We start from the raw sequence: 23,437 nt of genomic DNA, 5'->3' as shown, positions 1-23,437 counted from the left end.
AGACTGAATGTTGAGTTCGAATTTCAACGCACTTTGGAACTTGATCAGTTTCAGCCAGTTTTTCTAGGATCGGTGGCCTCAAGGGAAGGCCTCGTTGGTGCATGGGATTCTGTGAAAGAGACTGAGGGAGACCTGCCGTCTACTCTCAAAGGAAGGGATGAAGAAACTCGTATTTACCAAGTGCACTTCCCAGAAACCCCATGTTAATCGCTTTAATCCTCACTGGGGTTCTGAGCCACCCATCCCTCCTCCTGATGAGAAAACAAAGGTTTAGGAGAATTAGACATTCCTTGAAGGCCCACCCTTTTCTCAGAGCACTGCAGACACAGCACAGGCACCATCCCCGGTCGTTTCCCTGGGCCTTTCACTCAATCACAGCACTCAAGAGGCCATAGTGGGGGGTCGCTCCCGTGAATGCCCACCAGCAGCCCTGGGCCAGGCCTTCTCAGTCCAGATGGGAGCCTCAAAAACAGATGCTATTGGGCCCAAGGTAGGTATAGGTCATCTCCTCCTAAAAGGGAGGAACCATCAAAAGGTAAAGCCCTTAGGGTCAGAGAGTGCCATTCTGTCATGTTTCGTGAAAACCATCTTTTTTTTTTCTTTTTTAAAGTCAAGTAATACACTGTCCAACCCGTTCTGAGCTGGCTTTGTGAAATCGCAAGTATTCTCATGCCTCATACCTTAACTTACTTTCTTCCCCTTATGAAACCTTCCGAACACCTCAGGGATATCACCCTCAGCTCAAATCATGTCTCTTCTGGACTCAACATGAATTCATACACACCTCAGCACACCCAGTGGCCTCTGTGTGCTGTCCCTCCCACTGAATGGCGACTTCTTTGGGAACGGTCTGGGTTTTAAGCTTCCTCCTAGGCAAATCACCTAGCCTGCGTGCGTAACGTGCCCGTTTGAGGAATTCTGTTTTTTCACGTGCACGTATACTCCCAGATGGAAGGGATCTGAAATACCACAGGATTCTGAAATACCGAGTTTTCTACCTGCAACAAATGTGCTTGAATAACCTGAGAGACAGACAAGAGAGGGATCCCTCTTCTGAGCACACACCCAGGCATGCACTTTGCTCACGCCAATCTCCCGCCACACCCACTACCCTCCTGCAGCCGAACCTTGCCCACGGCTGCCTGCGGGTGCCCTCTGGTGGCTCTTCAGGGTAATAACAGCAGTGCATTGGAGATCTGGGGTAGGCTTTTTATTGGGTGGTTCTCACTGCTCTACAGAGGTCAGCTAAGGTCTGCAGAGTAAGCAGTATCGGCCCGAGAGATGTGGATCTCCTCTCTTTGTTGGTCACGGTGGGCAGGTTTTCTTCAGAAAAGCCCCTAGGGCTCAGAACTGGAACTGGAAAGCCTCAGTCACATGTTGCTTCCACGCGTCCAGGCTGGGCAGCAGAGAGGAGAGGCCCATGACGTGCCAGGTCTCCCCATTTGACACCATCGAGGTCTGGTAAGACAGCAGCTGCACTCCTGCCTCTGCCAGAAGGCCTGGGAAGTAGACAGACAAACTCCTGGTTGGCACGGGGCATGGGGGAAGAAGCAAGAGGCAGGGAGCAGGATTGGAAGTCCTGGATTCCTGTGATCAAAGTTGCAATGGGGGGTGATAGTCTCAGAATCAAAGAGCTAAGGGACAGTTCACCAGGGCACCTGCCCAGCTTCCCTCGCTATCCAGAGACTCTTTAGGAACACCCTGACCATCAGGCAAGGCAGAGAAGGGAAGATCCAGGCACAGATTTCGAGCCTTCTCCTGACTTGCTTGTCGGTTTTATCTGGACCAACAGCAAAGGAGAAAAGCAGGGGAAAGTGCCTCTGGTCAGCTGGCAAGGATGGTGAAATTAGGCCCTTTGAGGTCTGTGGATGCACTCAGCCAAACCTGGAACGGCTCCAAAACTCCCAGTGTCCCAGTGCCAGAGGCCTGGGGCAGGTCCAAGATGCTCACGACTGCCGGAGCGGATGTCTACACAGGCTTGGTTGCTGTCCGGCCCGCAGGCAGGAGAGCCACACTCAAAGTCTCAGAGTTCCTGGGCCCAGAGGCCTGGGACCCAGCTCTCCAGGCACGTCCATGCTGTGTGCTTAATATGGTGAGCAGGCCAGTCAGTAGGGGCTCTGGGGTCCTACCGCCGGCCCACAGTTCTGTGACCTGAGATAAGGCACTTTCTCTCTGAACTCTGTATCCACTTCCCAAATGTTCTGGGAACTGGCAAGACAGCCCCCCCCCCCCCCCACTGTGTGCTGCAGATCCAGAAATGCCCTGAGGGGCAGAGAGGGGCTACAGGAGGCAAAGGTCCATGGAGCCCAATGCCAGGGGAGACCACCACCCCCCCCACCCCAGTCCCGTGCCACACACACACTCGCCCCTGCTTCAAGGGCACAGGCCAGCCCTACGAACCCCTCCTCACCAATCATGGTGGGCAGCATCGCAGGATTAGCCGGCTGAGCCCGGAAGATGAGCAGGGGCAGACCCCTGCGGAGAGGCACCTCTGGCCTGAAGACAGCTCCGTTGAGCGCCTGCAGCACTGGCGTGGTGCCCTGGACCAAGCCCACAGTCTGGTAGGGGGCACCTACCAGGGCCACGGTCAACAGGCTTTCCCCACAGCACTGCTCCCCTGGCCCAGCAGGGTTGTGGGAGGTGGTCACCTGCGGGGAGAAGGCAAGGGGGCTCCATTATGCCTGCCGGCTGCATTGCATCCCCCCTCTGTGTCCACCTCACTGCTGATCTGTAGCGCTCCAGGCCGGTCAACACGCTCAGCGATTCAGGGCCGGAGGAGAGGGCCAATGGGCCCAGTCAGGTGTCCCTGAGCATTAGCTTCCTGGGACAGTCAAAGGCCTCCGTCAAGGGAGGGCAAGGAGAGATCTGCCAGGTACGGGCAAAGGCTGGGAGCTGGGAAGGAGGAGAAAGGGGGCGGCCTGCCCTGCCCACCACTTCCTGCACAGACTCCCTGGCCTAGTGGAGGAGGAGAAGAAGAGGGGAGCCATGGGAGTTCCCGCTGGCTGAGAAACACAGGCTGTGCTCTAAAAAGGGAAGCAGAGGGGAAGACACCAAAGGGGAGGCATGAGGGCCGTGTAGGAAGCTTCCAGAATTTGCAAGCTAATCAAGAAACTGGGTACTATGGGGACGCCTGGGTGGCTCAGTCGGTTAAGCATCCGACTTCGGCCCATGTCATGATCTCACAGTTGGTGGGTTTGAGCCCCGCATCAGGCTCTGTGGTGACAGCTTGAAGCCTGGAGCCTGCTTGGGATTCTGTGTCTCCCTCTCTCTCTGCCCCTCCCCCACTCACACTCTGTCTCTTGAAAATAAACAAATGTAAAAAAAAAAAAAAAGAAAGAAAGAAACTGGGTGCTATGGTAAGAGGAGTCAGAGACTGCTGGTCTACTTCCCAGCCTCCGGCCAGATGCAGCCTGGCCCCTCGTCTTCCTCAGCTGTAAAATAGGGGTGCTGCTCCGGCCTCCCATTCTCATGGGGCACTTATACACAAAGCACTATCAGGAGGGCTGGGTTCACTCAGCAACACTCAGAGGCAGGCGGACAGAGAAACGATGGCTGCCTATCACAGACGGTCAGTGTCAACGACGGGGCCTACACTTGGGGCTCCCACTCAATGAGCGGGGCTATAAGCATATTCTGGAAAGGTAGGGAGAGAAGGGCAGGGCCCAGAGGGAAAGGAAAGGGGGGGCGAGGGGCACACACATTGAGGCCAGCCTCTTTCACCAGCAGCTTGGCGTTCACCAAGTTCACATCCGACTGATTGGAAGTGTCTTTGAGGAGGCCGACAATGACCGCGGGGCTCAGGCAGTTCCCAGCATTCTTCAGGGAGGTTCCTGGGGACGGAGAAGTTATCATAAGATCACTGTTTGGTGAACAACACAGGAGCCGCGGGCCAGAGACCACTGGCGCCTAGCTTTGGGTCTTGGCCTCCTCGCTGCCCTGTCCCCCCCACCCCCCACCCTGCCCGGGGCAGTTCTGCTTCCCTCTGGAGGGCAGAGAGCCAGTAACTGCCACCCAGTTCCCCGCATTGTTTTCTCCGGGGATCCCCTGGCTCTGACCTTGCCTATTACTGACAGTGCTCAGGGTCTAACCACCCCCGAGCTCTCCCCAAGTGAGCAGATGCATAGCAGGCCATAGTGGGGGGCAAGCCTCGGCAGGGTTTGGGGAGCTAGACTCCTCCCCCATCTCTCACCACATCCGCACAAGCTGGACCCACTGCAAAAGTGGCTGGAGCCTGAGGGCAGACCTCAAGTACTGTCCTCATGCCCACTCCCCAGCTGATCAACTGCTCCCCAGGACCATCGGCTTGCCCGAGGACCCAACTTACTATGTCACAGAGCCCGAACTGTCCCACCGCCTCGTCTAGCACGCCCACCCCAACTCTCACTTTTCAAGAACCCAAGGCTCAGAGAAAGGAAAGTCACACAGCAGGTAAGCGACAGGGCCAAACCCAGAATTAAAGGTCCTGTCGCTTAATCTGGGACTCCTTCCACCAATCCTGTGGCCTCTCATGTGAAACTCTGTCTCTTGTGGAGGTTTCTCTGGCACCCAGAACACCTACATCTTAAAAATACTATACAAACGTGACTTGTGAAAATCACATGTATTTCCCAGTGATTTTTCTGCGCCCCTCCCCTGTCCCCACTGGGTAGCAAGTGAGCCATATGCGGACATAACGTGGGACATGGGGTCACAAGACCAGGTCAAGTTGCTTCCCAGTCCCTCACTGTCGCTGAACTGCTGCACACACAACCCTCTTCCCCTCCCTCTGCAGTGTCCCCAGCTCACCCTGTGTTACCACCTGGACGGTCCCTTTGGGGGATCCAGCCCAGGCTCGCATCAGTGCCCCCAGAGCTTCTGCCAGACCAATCCAAGGCTTGGTGTGCGGAGAGAAGGCACTGGTAAGGGCCTGGGCGTTCACCTGCACAGAAAGGGGAGCAGAGCTAAGGTCAGGAAAAGGAGGGGCAAACGTCTGCCCACCTCAGCTACCAACCACAGCTCCACGTAGACAGCACAAGGCACAGACCCATCCTTGCTTCGTGTGCCTGAGGGGCTGGGAGGGAAGGCAACTTCCATCAGCCACCAACAAGGCAATAACTTGGCTGGGGATTGCTGTAGAGCCAGAAAAGCACACAAAAGGCTAAGACCATTCCAAATCTCCAGAAGGGGGATAAAGGAATGTCTCCATCCCTGAACAGTGCCAGCCTCCCCCCCCCCCCCCCCCCGCCGTGGGAGACTGGTCTTTCCTGTGCTGGGGAAGGGTCCGGACGGCACAGTAGGAAGGTGGGTCTTTGACGTAAGCTGTATGGCAAGTCACAGATCACTTGGACCTAGAGTGGTAGGTCGTTCCAGGATGCCTTCCTGTTTACTTTATACCTCAATTAAAAAAGTGAGTGTGTACATGGTCATTAATCACTTTGACCAAATATCACAATTTGTGAAGTTGAATTCACATACTCTTGATGATCTTATCACCTTTCAAACGTTGGCCCACCACAAGGCAACCTGGGCAGCTAAAGGGGGCAAAAGCCATGTGTCCTTCTAAAGGTAGAAGTCTAGGGGCACCTGGGTGGCTCAGGCGGTTAAGCATCTGACTTCGGCTCAGGTCATGATCTCGTGGTTCATGAGTTCGAGCCCCATGCCTGGCTCTGTGCTGACAGCTCAGAGCCTGGAGCCTGCTTCAGATTCTGTGTCTCCCTCTCTCTCTGCCCCTCTCCTGCTGTGCTCTCTCTCTCTCTCTCTCTATCAAAAATAAATAAATGTTAAAAAAATTTTTTTTTAAAGGTAGAAGTCTAGGGTAGGTCTGGACCTCCAACCAGGAACTTGGTAACAAAGCCAGCTTGTCCTGGGTCAGAATTTTGATTCCATTTTGTGGCTCAAGATGGTCTGGCTCTGTAAATAAACTCTACCCAAAAAAAAGGGTGAGGCACCTGGGTGGCTCAGTTGGATAAGCATTTGACTCTTAATTTCAGCTCAGGTCCTGATCTCATGGTTTGTGAGTTTGAGCCCTGTGTAGGGCTTTGTGCTGACAACACAGAGCCTGCTTGGGATGCTCTCTCTCCCTCTCTCTCTGTCCTTTCCCTGCGTGTGCACTCTCTCTCAAAATAAATAAATAAACTTAAAAGAAGAAAAGAAAGGAAAAGAAAAGAAAAGAAAAGAAAAGAAAAGAAAAGAAAAAAGAAAAAAAAAGAAAAAAGATGGTCTGGCTCTGAAATTAAGCATTGGCCACTTTGGTGACTCAACGTGTAAAGAGAACCAAAGAATTGAAGAAGGATTTAATTTGAAACCTGGGGTTTGATCCAAATCAAACAGGTTGCTGATGTTGGAAATAGCCAGGGGGGCAGAGCTTCCCACCAGACCCTTCTGCGCGGGCGGCATCCTGGCTTGAGGGCTCCTGTGGCGGGGTCTCCCTGCTCCTCTCCAAGGGGACACAGAAAAGAGCAGCAGTGAACCAGGAGGTGGGACGAGGCAGGCCCAGTGGCCAGGAGCAGAGTGGAAGTGCCACCCGCCAGTGGGCTGGGCTGAGCTTGCAGGACGTGGAGGAAAGTGTCCTCTGGGCAGCCCCTGCGGAACCCAACCCGGGGGTGCTCCTTGCAGGGTCACAGAACAAGCGGGAGGGCTCCAAGAGTCAGGCGCCTGACCCTACTGTTAGTCTGTGTCTAAGGTTAGGACAGAACGAAACTGAAGTGGACGCATGGGGAGAGATTTCCCATGTGACACAAATGTCTTTCTTTCCAAAAGCCTACCGCAGGACAGCCAGCCGCTTTGCGTGAGACTTAAATTTTCCCAAGCGTAGGGGCACCCGGGTGATTCATTTGGTTAAGCCTCAGACTTTGGCTCAGGTCACGATCTCACAGTTTGTGGGTTTGAGCCCCACATCGGGCTCTGTGCTGACAGCTCAGAGCCTGGAGCCTGCTTCGGATTCTGTGTCTTTTTCTCTTTCGGTCCCTTCCAGCCTTGCACTCTGTCTCTCTCAAAAATAAACAAACATTAAAAATCATTTAAAAAAAATTTTTGCCCAAGTTTACTTTGACCAAGAGAGTTTACCTCTGATATAAGATGGGAATAGCTTGTGGTTCCATTTGATGGAGCTGGTGGTAAGGAGCCCCCAGCATGAAAAGGCCTGGAATGCCACCATGACCTAATGACACCATGGGAACTCCCAAGGGCTGTGACAGGTGGGCAGACGCATGCCTGGCAAAGGGCTACAAAGGGAAAAGCCCAGCCCCAGTTGGTGGATACTGGCCACTGCCCAGGCCTCAGCCCAGGTCCCAGCGCATCACCTGGGGGGACCTGCTCAGAAACTAGATGTGCAAAGGGAGAAAGTGCCCCCCACTCTGGGGAGCCAAGTGACGCAGAATACATAGGGGAGAGGCACACAGGTGGGCTGGCCAAGTGTGGTCGCTGACCACCAGGCTGGCCCTGGGGGCGGGGGATGGGGTCGGTCCTTCAGGGGAGCAGCTGGCTCCCTTACTCCCTCAGGGTGTAGACGGCAGGGTGGCCCAGAAAGCTGGGCTATCAAACCGGGGCTGGCGGGCTGAACAAAGCATCCTGTGTCTCTCCTGCTATGGTTCCGTCCTCGGCTGTGAAAATCCCCAGGCTGAGGCTCAGCCAGGAAGGTCGGGGACCAGCCTTGGCTCCCTTCTGGAAGGAGATAAACTTAAGGATATAAACTCATGAGATCTTAACAAGGGAGAATATGGTCCATTGCCAATGGGTTGAAACTGGACTGGAAAGGTCAAGCAAGTCTTTGTGAAGGGGTGGCAAGCCCCCCTGAAAGAGAGCTATGCCTTCCTTAGTCATCGGTGTCCCCAGAGGGTTAGGACAGATTCTGGTACCCACTGGAGCTTAAGGGACATCCAAAGACTGAATGATTGAGACAGGACTGGAAGTAAGTTAAGTTAAGCTTGGAGGCAAAATGTGCCAGGAAGGGCTGAGTATGAGCTAAGAGAGGAAGTAGGGACACCAGGCCATGATTTGGGGAAACAGAGGGGGCTTGGGGGGGTTCATTCTGGGACTGGGGACTCGCCCCGCCCAGGGTTCTAAGGTGGACATGGGACAAGGAACACTCAGGCCTCGGAGGTGAGAGAGGACCCTGACAAGCTTCTCCACCGGCCGGTCCCCCAGCTGCCACTCCCCACGGCATCCAGCACCATCCAGCATCACCCAGGCCACACTCCTTCATTCCTGAGGCTTGTGGGGAACAAAGGAGCGTTTCTCCGGAGCCCAGACCCTGGGAAGAGCAGCAATCTCAGCAGCAAGGCTACAATATAGCAGTGCCAAGCCGGCTCCCCATGGCCTGGCTGTAGCTACCAAGGCTGGGACAGGGCGGCTCCTGCCACCCCACCCACAGGCCTGGCTCAGGGGACTCCTTATCTTCTGCTCCCAGAGCAGAATCAGATCGGCACACTACTGCTCACAGGAGCTATCACCACTCCCCAAAACCAGATGCCCCGCTCCTGCTCCTCCCCCTGAACCCTGGGCTCCAGCCCCACTTGGCCATACTTACCACCCCCGCCAGGGACTTCCCCTTCACCATGTCCACAAACTGGACGGCAATCTCCTCCCCGCAGCGGCTCTGGGCCTCCTTGGTGCTGGCACCCAGGTGGGGGCAGCTGATGACGCTCTCATGGTCCACCAAGGCGCGGTCCCTCGGTGGCTCCTACCCAGAAAGAGACACCTCTTGGTTGGCTGCCCAGAGAAACCGGAGAGAAGGGCAGGGGTGACGACGCCTTCTACTTCAGTCTTGCCAGGTCGCTGGTCTCCAGGCCCGGCTTCCTCATTAATGTCCCACCACGGCAGAGTGGACAGAAGGATGGATGGGATTTGCATCTCAGCTCCACCGTTTATGCACCTTCGGGTAAATCTCCGCCTACTTCTCTGAGCCTTGGTTTCATCATCTATAAAATGGGCTAATACCAGCCATCCGGTAACACTGCTGTGCAGATTATGTGCCAGTAACTCAGGAGGCTGTCAGCCAGTGTTGCTGTTACTGGTTTTTCCCCTGAATCCGTGCAGCACGGACTGTCAGCTCTTCACACAGTAGGCTCTCTGCACAGGTGTCACATCCTGGCTGTCACCACAACCGGCGGTCCACCCGAGCCCCTCTGCCCACCCTTCAGTGTCCCTCCCACCCTTCGGCTCACTGAGCACAACGCACTGCCTTTGGGAACATCACTCAGGTCTCTTGTCTGGCCGCTTGGGCCTGTGAGTGCTGTCCACATATTAGCAAGTGCCATGAGGAGGCCAAAGACAGCAAGAGGAAGGTGCTGGGCTGGGGGATGGCCAGGCGTGAGTCTGCCTTCGGGAAGCTTACCGTCTGGTTAAGATGACCGGGAGTACCAACCCAAGGCACTGTGTCCCTGGGCAGGGAAGACACAGTGAGTGCTCCAGGGCTCAGAGAGGGCTGGGGACCCGCCAAGGCCCCACCGCAAGTAACCAGCAACCCCCAGCTGCCTAATCCAAAATCCCTGCTCTTTCTCTCGGATCTCTGATGCTGGTGGCAGGGCTTTTGAGAGAGGCCAATAGCATCTGAGTGGAAATGCCCTATCCATCATTCCAGCTCTCCCGTGGAGAGACAGAAAGAGCAGCCCATGCTTGGGACCAGGGGGACACTTCTGGCCATTATTCTCGGGCTTCGTTTCCTTCCCTGAAGAGAGGATAAGCCAACGGACACTGGGTGGAACGTCTTCTTGGCAATGGGATTCATTTCATCGAGACCTGCACCAATACATTGCACCCTGCCCCAAGTGACCTCTCTCTGCCCCAGGTCCTCAACCTCAGAACTCATTTGTGGCGCCGTCTCCCCAGAAGTTATCCACATGGCAGCAGTGGAGGGCGCCTGCGACCAGGAATTGGGTCCTATTTAACATCTGAGTTTTGCAAAAAACAACATGGCTGTCTCTGTAGTAAGCTCTGCAAGGGCTCCTCAGATCACAAGGGCGTGATCTGTGGCAACATGATTTGTCCCGTTTACCACAGGTGCTAGAGACCCTAAGCCAAAGGCTTCTGTGCCTGCCGGGCTCTCTGCCCGGGGCCCCTCTGCTCACCGCTCCTGTCCTCTGCCAGGCACTCACCTCCGTAAACACGTCCAGTGCAGCACCAGCACACTGACCCGACTGCAGGGCCCGGAGCAGGGCGCCCTCGTCCACGATCCCTCCCCGAGCGCAGTTCACCACACGCACCCCCTTCTTGCACTGGGCAAAGGTGCTGTCATTCAGCAAGCCTGCGAGGAGGGAGGAGATTTACTGCAGCGCCGGTGCTTGGCATCTGGGCACCAGTACCAGGCCCCCCCTTGCCCACCAGCTCCTTCCCCGCTGGCCTCCTTCCAGCAGGGCGACAGCCTCTCTGGTCTCACCTCTCCCTTCTCGGACGCTCTGGGGCAAAAGTCTCTGTTCCAGACTTAGGCCTAACTCAGTTTAGAAACATCCGAGTACTGCCTGAGGTATTTGTGCATTGAGCAGGCCCCAGAACCAGAAAGGCCAGCAGTGGCCCCAGGAAAACACTGTGAGATCACTGGTCGGACATGTTGACCCAGTTCATACTGTGCATTTTCAGCTAGCTCACCCCTGCTCCGTGTGATGCAGGGCCGGCTAACAAAGCATCACCGTACGCCACGCCCGAGGGACCTGGTCACCAGCGTCTGCAGAAGGGCCAGACGGAGGGCCCACCCTGATCCGGTCTGTGGCTTCTGAGGCCAACCCATCAGCAGGGACACACGTACCCGTGGTGGAGGGCAGGAGAGGTGTGTGCACAGTGATAAAATCACAGAGAGGCCAGATCTCCTCCAGGGGCAGCTGCTCAACACCAAAGGAGGCCGAGACTTCCGGCGAAATGATGGGGTCGTACCCTATAGTCTGGTCAGAAGCGAGAGAGAGACAGAGAGAGGAGCTGATGTCACTATTAATTTTAGTATTGGTATTATTAATAACGGTGGCCATTTAGTGAGCCACTATTGCTAAACCTTTCCAAACGCCGGTTTACCTCTCACACTAATACAGTAAAGGCTGCACTATTCTATTTTAGAACTGGAGAAAGTGGGGCTCACACATTAGGAGGAGCAGGCCCCGAGTGCAAAGGGAGACCCAGGCCCTTAACCATCAACAGATGCAAAAGCAGTGTGGGGGGGGGTGCGGGGGGAAGGTGGAGCTCAGAAACTCATGGCAAGCAGGGAGCCTCGGAGAGGCAGGACGACCACTTGGGGAGCAGTGATGCACTCGTGGGGTACAACCAGGCAAGAGAGGACAGGCTGGCCGTGGCCCAGGACCCACGGGGTCAGAGCGCAGGCAGGGTCACTGACAACTTCAGCAGAGTGAGGAAGCAGGGGGTGGGGGCAGTGTGATCAAGGAGACCAAGAATGGACACTGGGGAGTGGTGTAGACACATCAGCGAGGAAAGTTTGGTTCCTTCTTGAAGTTTCTTAAAATGCATCTTGTCTTGGAAGGCACGACTTGGTGACTAATCACACAGAGGTCTAAAGGATGAGAGACGGATCCTTTCAACAAGACAGGTTTGATGGGGGTGCGGAACAAGGATGTCAAGAGGGGAGAAAGGGAGACATAAAGGAACCGTGGATGGGGAGGGACCCAGAAGAACGTTCTGGGCTGACAGGGAGGAGGGGATTTCCCAGGCGGAGTGACCTCTCCGAGGCTGCTGAGAAGGAAGGGAGGCCGACTCCTGGGAGACAGGGGGCAGGCAGGAAACTCCGGGGGTACAGACTCCATCAGCCTCATGGTATTTACCAAAGGCCATCAGATACCAGTGAGGGAAGGACAGTTGGAGAAGACAAAGCTCAGAAGAAAGAAGAAAGGAGGAGTAGTCATCGCTCATAATGGCGAACACTCCTTTCGCATTTACTATGTCAGGTGCTTCCAACTCATATCCAATGGATTAGGCACGATGATTTCCCCCATTTTACAGATGAGGAAAGTAAGGCAGCAAGGTGAAATGATTTAGTCATGGTCACACAGGGGGCAAATGGTGGCGTGGGGACAAGAACCAGTGTTTGGATTTTGGGGCCTGTGCCCACAGTGCCCATCCTTCTACATCAGGTAGGGAGGCTCACAGCCCCTCCTGAGAAGACAGGGGTGGAGGAAATAGACACTTCTCTCCTGCATCAGGACCAGTGTTGGGTGCCAGTCGCACATGTCTCAGCAAGGGCAACGCTCTGAAGGTTACCAAGCCAGCACAAGAAGCTGGGAAGAACCCGCAACCAGCCATGAAGCATCACACCTCTTTGAACAGCAAAGACTTAATCCACTTTCTTTCAGGTCTACCCAGGAGGTCGACCGGAACTCTCTCCTTCAGCTTGGTCCACGTCAGCAGCATTGACTGGGGGAAAGAGGTGTAGCAGCCATAAAAACCTCAAAGGCATCAATGTCCTCAAGAAGGCAGGACAGCCAATTGACCTGGGCACACCGGCAGAAGCCAAGGGGCGGACACTGAACCAGGAGGCCTGGACCTGGGTCCTCAGTCCTAAGTAGACGAATTAGGTGGATGATTTCAAAGTCCTCCCCTGCTTCAACATTCAATAATTCAATATTCCTTGAAAAAAAAAGTTCCCTTAACCCGGAAACGTTACAGGTGAACCCTACAATGTTCAGAGATGGCCCAGGATTAAACAAAAACAAACAGAACAGAACACATAATACTCGAACACTTTAACAGTGGTCACGTCTGTGTGGTGGAATTTTTTGCTCCTGTATGTTTTCCTGTGCTTTGTACAGTTTCCCCCACTGATCACCAATTCTTTGGGGGAAACATAAAAGTTATCTTAGAAAATCACAGCAAAGAAGCTTTCTATATAAAATTCAGCCCTTCCAGAGAAGGAACTGAAAGTGGTTGGTTATGAATAAGGTACAGATTTCAGATCACGTTTTTCATCATCAGCCTCGTGGAACCAGGAAAGCCAAGGTGGAGGTTTGGGGGGAGAGGCTGTAGGTCACAAGGTCATGACACCCCAGCCCAAATGGTCATTCCCTTCAGATAGAACCTATTCGTTTCGTGGGGACAATGAGGTGTCTGGGGGAGGAGAGAGGATCTCTGCCCATGTCCTTACAAGTCCTCTTTGTCTGCCGGCTCAGAGGCTGTCTGGAACAATGGCCCTGTTCATGTCTAATCCAGATGTACTTTGTTCATGTGAGTGGGGACAGGTCGGGAACACCAGCAGAGGTCACAAAGCCAAGCCTCATGGAGGCAAGTTCACACAACGCTAGGGCTCCTGGGCTCTCAGGAGCCAAGAAGCAGTGGGGGATGCTGGGAGGAAGGGTCCCGCGGGCCGAGCCTGGCTCAGTGTCCCCACAGGAGGGGGCTATAGCTAAAGGGGGAGATGGGGAAGGAGGAGATGGGCATCTTCCACAGTGGTCAACGGGCCCTGACTCAGCTTTCTTTCTCTTGTTCAGCTGTAGACAACTGCAGGGAAGAATTCGGCTGAGAAAACCCGTTTGCATTTTTCACTCGAGATCCTCAGGGCAGACAGGAGCTGAACGCAGCCAGGAGTTGGGGTTCTCACATCAGGAGACCATTAGGGGAGGAGGGCGGAGTAGGAAGAGTGACACTGAGCCCAGGAGACCAATGTCTGAGTAGGGTCCTGACGGGTCCTGGAAAGGGTCAGATGTCCTGATGCACAGAAGTTGGAACAATTCCAGGTACACACCATCCGATGACTATTCCTAGAGGAGCCTTAGGGACACCTGCAGAGGGGCTCCACGCCTGAACCCCGGCCTCACCAGCCTCCTGTGCTGGGCAGCAGCGGAAGCCTAGCTTTTCATGCAGAGCCACCTCCCCGCTGGTGACACAGAAGGCAGGAGAGGCTGCCTACGCCTACTCTGGGCCCTCTGGCTTAGCAGTGGATGCCAGAGAGCAAGGGGGCCTTCAAAGGAAAGGCGCCTCCCCGTCATACCCCCTTTCTACCCCACAGCCAATTCTTTTGCCTTAGGATTAGAACTCTCTCCCCTTTGGACAATGGAATCTTACCAGAAACCCAATATAAAAACTGACCAAGGCTGCAAGAGGTGAAGGCCCAGAGCCCCACCACCTCCTGTCTCCCGAGGGTCCCCCTCCCTGTGTCCCTAAGGCACCTTTCTGGAACTTGAGGCTCTGGGAAGAACTTGAAAATCAGTACTCTAGGGCAGCAGGAACTGCAGTTACCAGACTGAGATAGGAGCTGCCTGCCTCGGGAGGCTTTGTCCTGAGAAAGGAGGAGCACAGAGACACGGCATGGATCATGCACCATGCAGCCGGTGCAGACCGGGGCCGAAGACCGTGCTGGTGCACAACAAAGGGCACCAGACTGGAAGTCAGGAAACCTGGAGTTTCAGCTGGACTCCACCATTTACTAGTCCTATTATCTGGAACATTATCATACAGCCTTCCTGGGCCTCAGTTTCCTTATCTGTAAAACTGGGATGATAATATTGACCCCGAGGGGTCACCGTGAGCACAGTATCTGACCAGGCAGACCTCAGTAAATATTAGCTGGGTCTGAAAGAAATCAGTGAGAGCTGGCGCCTTGGGTTCAACGTCCACCCCTCTGGGCCAACTTCAGATTCATCACGACACTGGCCGCACAGTAACTGTCAAGAGATGCTTGTCTGCTCCTCAGGAAAAAACCTTGGTAAGAGAGTGCAAGGCTCAGCTCCTGGCAGGCTTGGGTCTGATCACACATTCTAGGGGACACGCCAGCGTGAATGTCTCCGAAGCGTACAACCTGTGACTCGGCACGAGGTTGGGAAAAATCTTCAGGCAGAAAGAATGCCATGGAGCCTGACTCAGATGACCCAGACCACCAGCAGGCTACCGGCTGCCAGAATTATCCCGAAACACACATCTGTGCCATGAGGCCCAGAGCCAGTCAGCAGCTGCTCTCAGCGGGCCTGGGAAGGTTCCTTCCAGGCCTGTGCTCGTTGGGAACGACAGCATAGAAGGGCTCTCCCCCAACACACACTCAACCAGGTGCTTCTGGGAAGCCCCCTAGCAGAGCTAAGGTCCAGCATATCCCCCCTTCCCTGAGTGACCAGATAGTGACAAAGAAAGGACAGGAAAGAAAGGGGGGCAGCCCCCACATCTGAGCACAAAAGGGCCTCTGCCAACCCTCCTGTGACATGAAGGGGTCAACTCTTAAATCATGATACTGTGGAAGGGGCTGGATGTTAGTCATCCATTAACAGCCTCATTAGTGATTAACAGCCTGGGTGACAGATTAAAGCCCGGGGTAAGACCCGAGGGGAGGGGGTGATAAAGATAATCTGCACATGCTCAGCCGTGTTGCCTGAGCCGCCCAACCAGGACTCCTCGGAGTCTCCTCCGCCTCCTGGTCCACTCTGTCTTCAATCACAGTGTTTGCCCAAGTTACTGTAACAAACCACAGCCCTTAATAGTTTTATTCTATTTCCACGACCGCACAGTGAACTCCCTGCTAAGGACCACTCCACAGATAAAGAAACTTGTAGCCCATGGGTAAGGGGTGCCTGGAGATACCAGAGTTTTAAAGGCCGTCTGCTTCTACATCTGCCAATGCATACACTTCGTCCACACGTGCCGGCCAAGTACTCAACCAGTCTCACAGGTGTATCTGCAGTAGTGGGAGACTTGGCTCTCTCCCTTCCATCTGGGGCCAGCTCTGGCTGTAGCTCTGTTCCCTCGGGCTTGTACCTCTTGGTCCTCCGTGGATCCACTGCTTAGAGAGCAATACTCTTCTACAGACTGCCCGTTAGCTATTGGGCAGCCTCCCAGGATGCCTCCCAAGTCACGATGGGGCTCAGTGACCCGAGTGCCTTCAAACCCTTACTTAGGAAGTATAGACAGGAACCTCACACCATCACCTTCCATCTCCAGAACTTTCAGTCTCGCAGAGCTTGGGTTCACAATACTTCAGAGTCTGACTGGTACAGAACATGAGAAATGTCACCTTCCTTGTTCTGGAAGCCATGCTTCTTTTAATGCTGCCAAACATCACATGACCTTCCTATCAGCCATGCCACTTTTAACTGTACACTGTATTTCTGTCAACCAAAGGTCTCCCCCGCTACAAAAGCTTTTTAACAACACCTCTACATCTAATATATGTTCAGTTGCTTTGGGGGACCATGTGTAGGGCACTGGTAGGTATTCTAGCTAGACTTCCTGTTAGGATGCCCAACTAGCATTCTAGCCTTCTATGTTTTTTAGGATCTCATTCCACACCCTTGAGAATTAACCACCTCTCCCTGCTTCCTGTCATCCAGGCCATTGATGAAAACGGTGGAGAAGGCAGAGAGCCCTTCACCATCCTGGACCATCTCCCTCCAGATGGAGACAGGGCTATGCTCAACCAGTTACTAAAGCCTTAGCACCAAGCTCACGTTTTCCATCTTAATCCCAAGAGTATCATGAAAGACCTCACCAACGTCTTACTGACGTCCGCATTTCCAAACCATCTAAATGTCTATCCTTGAGGAAGTGGCTAAATAAAAGGCTATTTGTCTACACAACAGAATTCCACGCAATAGTTTAAAAATATGGTAAATGTATTTATTACAAGACATACATTTTATGTTGGCAGCATGTATAACAGTCTATTCTCAAAGGGCACAGAATCCCTCTGTAGGCAAAGAACTGTATGCATTCCGTGTAAACGCACAGAAAAAAGTCCAAGGTGACACGCGCTAAAGTGATATTACCTGTGAGACCAGGATTGGGGTGGTACCCAAGGAGATAAGGATCTAAAAGTCAGTTTTTGTGAGAAGGCATTCACCTATTATCTAACTAAAATAAAATCTTAAACCCCCCAGGTACAAGACATCTGGGGATTCCCACCATCCATCAGTTTACTGCTGGTTTCCAAAGGCAGAACAAGGCCAATGGAAAACAATTTGCGTCTAGTAAACACTGATCATTGTTTCCTGCCTGGATGCCGATAAACCCATCCCTTTCACAATTTGTTCAATGATCCTCCCTCCTCGCCCTTTGGAAAATGTTGCCCTTTGCAGCCGCTCACATCAACCTAGCAGATCTGGACCAAGCGGGTCAGTAATCTGTCTGCCCTGCGGCAAAACTCACCTGGGCTCGGGAATATGTTAGGAAGCTCCATCAAAGTGAGCCAAGAGTATAAACAAAGGCCACCTGGGCCACTCCGAAATGACCAGGGCTGCTGGCAAGGGTGGAGGGGTGGGGGGAATGACCATTCCAAGGGATGTTTCAGGGGTTTCCAAGGATCATGTCCCAAAGCAAGACAGCCGACAGTGACCCTCCAGAGACATCCGGACAGAAGAACCCCCAAGTGAAGCACCTACGTGAAGCCCTGACCCCTGCTTTTAGAGCAGAGCCCTTACGTTAATCCCTCACAAAAGAGAGGAGGAGAAAGCACACCTTTCAGCGCATGGCACCTCGCTGCCCCTGCACCAAAGGGATGGCTTTGGTTGTTCTCATGACCAGTGGATCCTGCTGGGCCAGGGATCTCGAAAAAACGTGCCGTGGCTTAGGGAAGATGTCTGGCTGGCATAAATAAATGTGGTGGGGAAGAGGGGCAGGATGGAGAGGAAGATGTTCAATGCGGTATGATCTGGCGCCCACCTGGGTTCTTGTCTACCTTCCGTTTGCGGGAGGTCTTAGCAAATACATACAAACTCCAGACATCAGTATAAAAGTAAGGGTTAATCTATAAGGTTCCTTCTAACTCTGTGAAGTGGGGAGGCAGGGGGAAGGACACAAGAAAGGGAGGAAGAAGGGGAGAAAGGGAGAATGCCATAGCAGGTCTATGAAATTTTTCTAGAAATGATCTGCTTGTCAAAACTGTTTTCCTTTATATTTAACAAAAGCCTTCCTGGCTGCAGTTCGAACACACAATCCCCCCTGACAGCCCCGGTGAATAAGGAGACGTCAGCTAGCACTCTGAGCTGCCTGGTCCCTGGCCCCTGCAGGTGCTCTCCTATGTGTGGCTCGGCGGCCTCCCCCCTTTGCGAGGCCTCCCGGACCGGCCTCAGGGGGTGGCACTGCTCTTAATGACAGCCCCTCGCTCAGCCAGAACCACTGAGTTCCCGGAGTGGGATAAAGCAGGTCCTGGAGGGAGACAGGGGTCAGGGAAGAGTTCTGAGAAATATGTCGTGCCTCAGCCACCGCAGGCTTTTACATCGTATCACGGCATACACGGAAGCACGTTGCTGTCTCTTCTGCACTAGGGAGTGGAGCCAGCCAGTGGATGGACAGCTGCTTTGCTAGAAGGCTCCAATTTGCTCCTGTTTTTCTAAATTATCCCAGGGAACAGACATGGCAAAACAACGAGCCCTCGTGGCAGGGGAGGAAAAGGGCAGGACACTAGACCCCTCTGCTCCACGGGGACTCAGGGCAATTACTCCCCCTAGAGCTGAGTGGCCTGCACCAAGTTATTCCCAGATTTTGAGGTCAGGTATCCAGAATGGCAGGCCAACGTTCCTCCCTCCTCGGCTACACTGCCTACTTAGTCAGGGGCTCTACCAGAGGGTCAGAGCCTCCTAGGAAAAAACCTTTACCTTCTCTCGAGCAAGGCTGCCTTTCCCGAAACTGCTACAGAGAGCCCCACGTCCAAGGGGTTCGCCAGCCTCTTACCTTCATCCCAAAGGACTGCATTCGGGTGGCCACCTCTCTTCCGATCCTGCCCAGGCCAAGAATTCCCAGGATCTTTCCATTTAGCTCTGTTCCCATGAACTGCAAGCAAACAAGCAAAAGGCAAGGAAGCCAAGTGAGCGGTAGAGTGGACCCCAGGCACCGAGCCAGGCGGGGCGGGGCAAGACCGGCTGCTCACCTTCTTCCGTTCCCATTTGCCGTCCTTCATGGAAGCCGTGCCTGGGGAATCTGCCTGCAAGGACAGACACAGGCTCAGCCGGGGCCCACGCAGGAGGCAGGGCTTGAGGTCTGACCGGCCGCCTCTGACAGTCATTCCCCTGGGGGCCGGGCTCAGTCTGGGTCTGGAGCTCAGGTACAGAGACACCGAGGGGGGTCAAGGGAGTGGAGCAGAGGGAAAACCGCCCAGCGAGGCCTGATAGGGGAGCCCTGGGATTTCTGTCTCCAGCCAGGACTCCGGGTCAAGGTTCTGATTCCACCTCAACCACCAAGTGACTCTAGGCATGTAAGAAGTCAGAGCCAATCCTCCAGGGTTCCCAGGGATAACGAATGGGGTATTGAGCGACTCTGAAGACATCAGGTTCATTAAGGAAGTTCAAGGATTTCATTTTGTTTTTCCATCAAAGGCTGCCACCTGCATCTTCTACTGTATCAACAGATAGCTGGTTATTTAATTCTTCCTTACAGTTTCTTAAGCCGCAGCAGTCTCAGGCTACCCTAGGACGGGTGGGTGCCACGGTGCATACCAACTCCTACCCCAACACCCAGCCTATTTCCTCCTATTGGTTTAAAACGAAGGTCTGAGTCCTCCACCTGTTTTCTGGAGGGGACAAAGGAAGTTACGGCAGAGTCAGAGGTGAGAGGGTAAGATTATGTCATCCGGGCTTCTCTGGAAGTGAAAAGGGAGACAGGAAACAATGTTTAAAATGTTTAAGGAGCAGGGTGCTGGGTGCTCAGTCAGTTAAACATCCAACTTCGGCTCAGGTCATGATCTCACAGTTCATGAGTTCGAGCCCAACGTCAGGCTTTATGAGGACAACCCAGTGCCTGGAGCCTTGCTTCGGATTCTGTGTCTCCCTCTCTCTCTGCCCCTTCCCCACTCACACTCTGTCTGTCTCTCAAAAATAAATAAAAATTTTAAAAATGTTTAAGGAGTACTTCTCTATTTTAGACACTCCATAAGAAATGCATAGACAAGGGGCACCTGGGTGGCTCAGTTGGTTAAGCATCTGACCTTGGTTTTGGCTCAGGTCATGATCTCATGATTTGTGGGTTCGAGCCCTACATCGGGCTCCAAGCTAACAGCACGGAGCCTGCTTGGGCTTCTCTCTCTCCTTCTCTTCTGTCCCTCCCCCCCACCCCGTGCCACCACCGCTGCCATGCAAGAGTGCTCTCTCTCTCTCTCTCAAATAAAAAATAAATTTAAAAAATGCTTAGACACATCTTAGCACCTTTAATGCTCACACATCTGCGTGGAGAGAGACAAGGCGGGGACTAAACACCCTGAGCAGGCATCACCCATTGGAAGTAGCTGAATTGACCAAAGCCAAGGAGGACCATCGCCCTCACAGTTAAACTCAAAGTATTTAAATGCAGTCTTCCCGCCAGTCACAAACTCAGGGCAGTGTGTGTGTGTGTCATGTGCGCACGCATACAAGCACGAGTGTGTAAACAGAGAGATTCCAACATGCTGTTCATGTATCTCCATCTCACTGAATTCTTATAAAAAATACACTTCGTGGTCTACACATGGCCGACACACTTCCATCTGAGGGCAGGTTGAGGGGGGCATCTGTGCCCCCGTGGCGTCACGGGTAAGCTCACAAGCTCAAGTAACAGGCTTCACGGGGAGAAGCTCCCATCAGACCCATCAGGCCTCAGTAGTGGGTCCTCATTTCAGGAATGTCCCAAGGACAATGACTTGCCTTGAGGAAGGGCTTGCTTCTCAGCAAAGCTAGCCTGATAACATGCTCTAACCTAGTGAGACAGAGCCCCACGGCCTCCTCTCAGGTCTGGCTCACTGCTACTCCTGAGCCCTGCTATTTCCTCCTCTCTGCCCTCCTGAGCCCACAGTACCATCTAAGACAGGTGCATGTGGCACCGTGGGGCACAAGACACTCCCAAGCCCCTCCACGCGCCCACAAGTCCTCCTCAGGCTTTAACACTTCGGGGTCCTCACAGGACCAGTCTGGGGAGGACCGTGATGGGGGCGAGGGGTCTCCCAAGAACCAAATGGTAGCCTCCTGACTCACAAAAGGAGAAGCTAAAGCGGGGGAGAGGTTGCATTCCCCTCTCTTTCTGTGTCACTGTTCTCCTGCACCTCAGGAACTCCAGCCATCTGTTCAAAGTCCCCCACTGTGAGGCCCATTCAGGCCCTCTCTCCACCCACACTGCCCAATGCTCTCAACCTCACATCCACGGCTCCCACTGTGCTGTCGCTACCCTGCTGGAAAGCAGTCTGACCAGACACACAAGAAGGTATGAGAGACTAGCCGTCTTCCTTCCTTCCTTCCTTCCTTCCTTCCTTCCTTCCTTCCCTTCCTTCCTTCCTTCCTTTCCTTCCTTTCTTTCTTCCCTTCCTTCCTTTCTTTCCTTTGCTTTCTTCCTTCTTTCTTTCTTTCCTTCCTTCCCTTTCTTTCTCTTTCCTTTCTTTTCTTTCCTTCCTTTCCTTTCTTTCTTTCCTTCCTTTCATTTCTTTTTCTTTTCTTTCCTTCTATTTCTTCTTTCTTTCTTTCTTCCCTTCCTTTCCTTTCTTTCTTTCTTCCTTCCTTGCCTGCTGCCTTCCTTTTCTTTCTTTCTTTCTTTCTTTCCTTCCTTCCCTTTCTTTCTTTTCTTTCTTTCTTTCTTTCTTTCTTTCTTTCTTTCTTTCTTCTTTTCTTTTCTTTCTTTCCCCCTTCCCTTCCCTTCCCTTTTTTCTTCCTTTCAGAAAGGCAGAGAGAAAGGGGGACAGAAGATCCGAAGCAGGCTCTGTGCTGACAGCAGTGAGCCCAATGCCAGGCTCAAACTCACAAAATGGGAGATCATCACCAGAGCCGAAGTTGGAACGCTCACCGACTAAGCCACCCCAGGTCCCACAGGGTGCTCATTTCTTAGTTTGACGTATCTTGATGAGTGAGTTGTTGGATGAGAGGTTGGAAATTTCCTTCCTTGAAATCCTTCTACTTTAGTTGGTCCTGGAACAGAGAAAATTATTCCTGGCTCCCAAGCCTTTCTTTCTAACCTCCAGAAAGTAAGAGAATTAATTAGATAGAAAGCTGATAGAGAGTCCCTCACTCAAAACCAAAAACACTGCTGATTTAACTGCACGAGGGAACCAGGACATCGGGCTACTACAGTTATCCAGGGGAATACATACAGCCCCAAGGTTCTGGAAGCTGTAGACGGCCAGCTCAGGGACCCCATCCAGACTCTTTTCTCCAGTTTTTCCTCTTCACTGGCCCTGAGTATCAGTGAATACCTAAGAGCTCCGGTAGGGGAAGAGTTAGGACAAAGGTCACTCCTCCAGACCCTGTCCCAGGAGGGAGAACAGGTTTGAGAGGGAGAGAGAGTTAATTTCTCAGCCCTAGAAGCCTCAGGCCCAATTCGAGAGTAAAGAGACCCTGTCTGCCTAGGTCCCCCCTGGTTTAAGGATCTAAGGGTGGTGAGAAGGGACCCAGTGAACTTTCTGACCTGTCCACTGCTCCTGCCCTCCCCACTGACCACAGAAGTGCCTATTCAACAGCAGTGCTCAATACCATCGTTTTACTACCAAACACATATGTGCATTATATCCATGAGTTCTAGGCCCGTCCCCTCTTACTGAAGAGCCTGCACTCCCAGAATCCTGCTGGAAGAGCAAGACATGTGACCATTTGAGTTCTCTTGTGTTAAGAATCCCAGGTAGGTACAGCTCCCAGACAGCTTTGCTCCATTCTGTTTACAAAAAGAGCTGTAGGACAGTGACAGAGTAAATCCTGAAGGCCAGGGAATCAGTGAGGGACACAGCCTAGCTGGGAGATCCAGGAGAGCTTCCTAGATGAATTAACACTCCTGCTTCATCTTGATAAGAGTTTCCCGAGAAGATGATTGAGAAGACTAGTTAACATTGTGTATCAGAGGCACCTGGGTGGCTCAGTCAGTTAAGCTTTTCCTCGCCTCAGATCATGATCTCGGGGTTCATGAGTTCGAGCCCCCATGTCAGGCCTGTACTGACAGCTCGGAGCCTGGAGTGTGTTTCAGATTTGTCCTCTCTCTCTCTCCTCTCGGCCTCTCCCCTGTGCTCTCTCAAAAATACAGAAACAAAAAAATTTTTAGGGGCGCCTGGGTGGCTCAGTCGTTAAAGCGTCCGACTTTGGCTCAGGTCATGATCTCACACAGTCCGTGGAGTTCGAGCCCCGTGTCGGGCTCTGTGCTGACAGCTCAGAGCCTGGAGCCTGCTTCAGATTCTGTGTCTCCCTCTCTCTCTGCCCCTCCCCTGCTCATGCTCTCTCTCTGTCTCAAAAATAATACAAACATTAAAAATTATTAAAAAAATTTAAATCTCAGCCTTATCATTAAAAGATGTATCAATATTTCAATTTGGCAATTGGTTATGACTATCCACCATACTAATTAAGATATTATATGGGGGGGGCTGAGTATGAAGTTATGAACTCTACTATCTTTACAACTTTTCTGTGTATCTAAAACTCCGAAAATAAAAAGTTTATTGGGGCACCTGGTGGTTCATTGGTTAAGCGTTCTGACTCTTGATTTCGGCTCAGGTCATGATCAACGGGTCATGGGAATCAAGTCTCAGGTCATGACAGCATGGAGCTTGCTTGGATTCTCTCTCCCTCTCTCTGCCCCTACAACCTCTCTCTCTCTCAAAATAGCGAATACTTAA

The 23,437-nt window shown here is 53.0% G+C and overlaps 1 protein-coding gene across 1 annotated transcript; it reads right to left on the bottom strand.

Annotated features, from left to right (window-relative positions):
• Window positions 1-1,195: 1,195 nt before the first annotated feature.
• On the bottom strand, window positions 1,196-18,804 carry LOC115521216 (D-3-phosphoglycerate dehydrogenase-like). Its single transcript, XM_030326272.1, has 9 exons — window positions 18,755-18,804; window positions 18,559-18,657; window positions 10,721-10,853; window positions 10,074-10,222; window positions 8,507-8,659; window positions 4,786-4,918; window positions 3,700-3,830; window positions 2,411-2,648; window positions 1,196-1,499 (listed from the first exon to the last, which is right to left on the bottom strand). Exons 1-9 carry the CDS (start codon window positions 18,782-18,784, stop codon window positions 1,345-1,347), a joined length of 1,221 nt encoding a protein of 406 aa, XP_030182132.1. The 5' UTR covers window positions 18,785-18,804; the 3' UTR covers window positions 1,196-1,344.
• Window positions 18,805-23,437: the final 4,633 nt, after the last annotated feature.

The sequence above is a fragment of the Lynx canadensis genome, chromosome C1 (assembly GCF_007474595.2).
Source record: "Lynx canadensis isolate LIC74 chromosome C1, mLynCan4.pri.v2, whole genome shotgun sequence".
Taxonomy (NCBI): domain Eukaryota; kingdom Metazoa; phylum Chordata; class Mammalia; order Carnivora; family Felidae; genus Lynx; species Lynx canadensis.
The sequence above is the reverse complement of the archived record's forward strand: the minus strand, read 5'-3'. Positions and strand labels throughout refer to the sequence as shown.